The following is a 5,265-nucleotide window of genomic DNA, read 5'->3' as shown; positions in this document are numbered from 1 at the left end:
CCCCCACCCTCTCCTCCTCTCCCTCCCTCCCTCCCTCTCTCCCTTCACCCCCTCTCCTCCATTCCTCTCCCCCACCCTCCTCTCCCTCCCCCACCCTCCTCTCCTCCCTCCCTCCCTCCCTCCCTCCTACCCAGCCGGAGCAGGGCCATGGAGGTCTGGATGGCTCCGCAGAGCAGGCTGAGGAGGGACGGCGCGCGCAGGGCCGCCCCGCCACCAGGGGGGCGCAGAGCAGGGACATGATGGCAGTGGGGACCCAGGGGTCACGTCCTTGGAGGTCCCCAGGAGCATGTAGATGAACCCCCCCATGAAGGCGGAGTACAGGCCGAACTATGGGGGGGGGGTTAGAGAGAAGGGGAAGGGGTTCAAAAAAGTGAGTGTCAACCTTCAAAAGTTACATATTAAACCATAACCCAGTGAAGCTCAATTGTGCAACCAGGTGCAATCAAAGTTCTTCAAAGGAGTCACGTGTGTGTGTGTGTGTGCGTGTGTGTGTGTGTTAGTGTGTGTGTGTGGACTAACCAGCCAAGCCCCTCCCCATGTAGCTAGCCCCCCCCCCACCCCCCCCTCACCTGGACAGGTAGGGCCGGCCACCTCAGCGTAAGCCAGGGCCTGTGGTATGGTGGTGAGCCCAACAGTTAGGCCTGCGATCAGGTCCATCTGCAGCCAGCCCAGCCGGTACCTGGAGGGGGGGGGGGGGGGGTTGAAGGAGAAGATTATTCCGGACCCCAAGATGTCCCTCTAGGCTTGGTGGGTAAGAGACTGCAGACTGAAACACATCCCGGGGACTGGAGTGGTTTTAATGCAAGTCCCCAGAGAAGTGGAGGATCGAAATACACACAATATTTAGAATAGCCTTTATCCTGGAAACAATTGTCACATATATTTCTGGGCATACTGCCATATGTCGCCACATTCTTCACGCATTAGCGACCGCAACTCTTACACAGACCTCTTTCTATACAGCAAAAACATAATTGTTACAGATACATTTCAGGAAGTGCTACTTTGACCTTTCCCCCTAGGATGTATTGTATTACGAGCTGTTCTTGCACTTTTACAGCACCAGGTTCTTAGATGTCTGACTAGAAAGGAGATGCACTTGTGAGTGCTGGTGAGAAGTAGTACACTTCCCTACCTGTGTTGAGTGCACTTATTCTAAGTCGCTGGTAAGTCTGCTAAATGAGTGTAATGTAACATGGCACCCCAATCTGCTCCACAGGGAGAGGGGTTGATGTGTTCACATCCGAAAATGAGACACAAACTGAGGTAAACTTTCTTCATCGTCATCATCGTCATTCTTACACCGTCTCTCGCTCCCCCACCCTCCATTGCTCTCCCAGCGGTGACCCCTCCCCCTCCATTCCCCTCTCCCTCTCCATCCTTCTCTCTCTCTCTCTCCCTCCTCTTCTCTTTCTCCCTCCCTTCTCTCTCTCTCCCTCCCTCTTCCCCCTCCCTCCCTCCACCTGCCTGGGTAGCCAGGAGAGGATGGGGAGCCAGGTTCGCAGGCAGGCCCTCGGACGCCCGGGGGCCGAGGACCCCCCGAGCAGGGGCCGGTCTGACGGAGTCTCCATCCTGGAGGAGGGAGGAGGATGGGGAGAGGAGAGGAGGAGGGGAGAGGAGAAAGAGGAGAGAGGAGAGAGGCCAGAACACTTGAGCCCAGAATGTCACACTTCAAATCCCAGAATCCAAAGCGTGAGTCTTGTCCATGTTCCGGGCTCCATTTTGTTCTTAGGCTGTCCACTGTTCACCCTGATAAAAAAAAAACAACAACGGCAAATTGTTAACCCTTTTAACCCTGAAAATACAGTGACAAAATTTCGAATATTAATTGGATTTTCCCTATAATACTAGAAAGCGCAGTTTCTCAGCTTTCAGCAAGTGTTGGGAGTGAGGAATTTTTTAGATTTTTTAGATATTTTTGTAATATTAATATTAAATATTTGTTAGATATTTTTATTATATTCTTTTTTTCTGGCACAATGTAATACAAGAGCACCTAGAATTTTCTGAAGTTGTTGATGCCCTACATTCTGATAAGAGCTAATTCCGTCAGGGCCAGAGGCCTTTTTGATTCGTAGGAGTTCACTCCTTACCTGACTCTAAGATTAATGATCTGGTGGGAGTGAGGGGGGGGGGGGGCTGTGTGTGGGGCTGCTTTCTAGCCTCACAGGGGTGGGGGTGGGGGCTGTGTGTGGGGCTGCTTTCTAGCCTCACAGGGGTGGGGGTGGGGGCTTGTTGAGCAGGTTAAGCTCATGGGGACTTTCTTGACCCCCCCACACACACATTGGGACCCAGTGTTTTCAAGTAACCTACTGTAAAAGTAAATTAATTCATGCATTTAAGAAAAAAAATTAATAGTATCCTTTATAATTATTTTGTGGTGAGTGGTACGGGCATAGCAACACGCATAGCAACAACCAAGACGGGCACTGCACTTGTACCGTCAGGCTGCATGTGACCTCGGGCAGGTCATGTGATATGTAGGTCACTGTAGTCCTCCGCTCTGGCAGCAGGTGGGCTGGGTGAACTGGTTGTGGTGACGCGGGAGGCCCAGCCCTGCCTCGCATGTCATCACATGTCTCAGGACAAAGACGACAATGCCGTTCATGACAGGTATAGGATTAACAGGGCTGCCGTCGGGGGGGGGGGGGGGGGCGGAGCTACAGTAGGACGATTCCAAGTGCCCTGCACTGGCGGGGGTGCTCCTAAACCACTGTTATTATTGTTCTTATCATAAGGTCTAGGTTTGGGATGGCTCAATATTATATTCTTTCGTAGGGCCCAAAATTGGGTATTAATGGGTATTAATAAAGGTTCACCTAATAATATTTATAGGCTACAAGGCATTTATATAGTGCTTTTCAGCAACACAACGTCGCTTAACAATTCTAATTGACAAACAATTACTGTAGTACAGTTTATATATATATATATATATATATAAACTGTATATATAAACTGTAAACACTGTAAACACACACACAAACACAAACTGTACACACACACACATATATATATGTGTGTGTGTGTGCGTGTGTGTGATGCTTGGAATGTATTTTTGCATACAAATGAATGCTTATCATCTACCTGTGATAAGGTGTGTGCTCCCGGTATGTTTATGCTCCCTGTCTTTTTAAAAGGTTCCACCTGACACACAGTGTCACCATGAGGAAACAGTTCAGTCAGGAAAAACTGGTTGGTACAACAGAGACCCAGCTGCCCCACTGGTAGATTTACATTTGCTGGGCATCTGAGACTAGTTGCTTCCATGTCCGTGGTCACAACACAACCGTCAAAGAGAAGTCTGATCACGAGAGGTGAGAATTTTATTATTATTTATCAAAGTTGGCCATTTACGTTATATGCTTTAAATGCAGTGTAAATGTAATACTTGTAATTCGATAGATTGATAGATGGATGGATAGGTGGACAGATGATGGATAGCCTAGCGTGCTCGTGAGCTGTGGGCCTGAGACATGCCATCCCCAAAGCCTAAAATATGGAACTTGGGTGTTAAATTCTTTGGAAATGATTATATGCCCATTCTCACAATATCTCAGTCACTTTTGTCTTCAGAATATAAAATGTTTTTTGTTTTTTAACCACACATTTAACTTTATACCGCCCAATGAATAGCACTAGTAATTGACTTCCCAGCTATCCTGTAGCATCTTGTCTGCTACTGTTGTTAGTACCCAATGTTGTTAGTACACAATGTTCTTAGTAAATAACAAAATTGTTGGTACAAATTATATCAATCATAGAGCAAGTTAGTATTCTACTACACACTTGAAACAAGTCTCTCTTTGAGTTACATAAGCGCAATTTTGATCATTTTCATCATATTAATTCTTCATCCATGATTAAATCCCCTTTTTTCTGTGTGCAGATTGAACTTCAACCCCAACAATGTCATTCGCAACATCCAAAAGAGACATTGGACTAGCAATCTCTGCTGCCATTGGGATAGTATGCGTGGTGTCAGTTTACATTGTCTTTGAGCCGCCACCTCTAAAATGTCCTCCCAGAGAGGTGACCCTGGAGCAGCGCGAGGCTGCCGTGGTCTCTCCAGAGAGAGAGAAGCCCCTTGTCCTGCTGTGGTTCTGGCCACTGGGGGTGGTCTTCGACTTCAAGATCTGCAAATCAGCATTCAACATTGATAGTTGTGTTTTAACAGATGACCGATCCCTCTACAGCAAAGCAGCTGGGGTCATTTTCTATCACAAGCACGTGCATCTGGGTTCGCTACCCCAGTCTCCACGCCCAATTACGCAGAAATGGATCTGGTATCACGTCGAATCCCCAACCAACACGATCAGACCGCAAGGCGTGCAAAGCCTCTTTAATCTGACGCTGAGCTACCGACGGGATGCTGACATCCCTGTGCGAAACGAACTGCTGGTATCCAAGCGGGGCGGCGATAGTTTCGTGCTGCCCAAGAAGGACAAATTAGTCTGTTGGATAGTGAGCAACAACGACCCTCGAACCGGAACAGCTGCGAGAGCGCATTACTACCAAGACCTGAGCAAACACGTGAAGGTGCACGTCTGGGGGGCTTTCGCGGGAAATTACTTAGGATACGAAGACTATTACTCGACCATCGCTTCTTGTAAGTTTTATCTGTCGTTTGAGAACTCGATCCACAGAGACTACATCACAGAGAAAGTGAACGGGCCCTTAGTCGCGGGTAGTGTCCCCGTGGTCCTCGGCCCATCCAGATCCAACTACGAGGAGTTCCTCCCGTCCGATTCATTCATCCACGTCAACGACTTCCCCGACGCCAAGGGTCTCGCAGACTACCTCCTCCTGTTGGACAAGAACGATGAGATGTACATGCGCTACTTCAACTGGAGGAGGTTCCTCAAAGCGACGCCGCATCTCCTGAGTACGCAGAACGAGTTCATCCAGCCCATATGCTTGGCCTGCGACCACATGTCCAGAGACGATCACTTCAGTGTGATTCGCGACGTGTACAAGTGGTACTTTGAAGAATAATACACCACGTCTTCCAGTATGGGTGGTCAGAAATATTAGTTTTGTTTTTTACATTTATGGTAACATTCACTTTGTTGTACAATTGTCTGTATTATATACAGATACGTTATCAGTGGCATGCACATACTGTACATTTTGGGGGGCAGGTGCTCAGTGAATAATTAGGGCACGGTGAGATGATGACGGGTGGGGGGGCGTCTAGGTTGTTAAGCAGGTGGGCAGTCTGCTAATTTAGGCTCAGCTGTTTGGCGCTTTATGAGACTTAGGCTA

At 48.3% G+C, this 5,265-nt stretch overlaps 1 protein-coding gene across 1 annotated transcript; it reads left to right on the top strand.

Annotated features, from left to right (window-relative positions):
• Window positions 1-3,909: 3,909 nt before the first annotated feature.
• Window positions 3,910-4,995, top strand: LOC311328538 (4-galactosyl-N-acetylglucosaminide 3-alpha-L-fucosyltransferase 9-like; the record flags this gene model as incomplete). Its single annotated transcript, XM_084462491.1, has 1 exon — window positions 3,910-4,995. One exon carries the CDS (start codon window positions 3,910-3,912, stop codon window positions 4,993-4,995), a length of 1,086 nt encoding a protein of 361 aa, XP_084318617.1.
• Window positions 4,996-5,265: the final 270 nt, after the last annotated feature.

This window comes from Borostomias antarcticus (assembly GCF_949987555.1).
Source record: "Borostomias antarcticus genome assembly, contig: scaffold_1066, whole genome shotgun sequence".
Taxonomy (NCBI): Eukaryota; Metazoa; Chordata; class Actinopteri; order Stomiiformes; family Stomiidae; genus Borostomias; species Borostomias antarcticus.
Note: the sequence above shows the minus strand (reverse complement) of the source record. Positions and strands in the feature narration are given on the sequence as shown.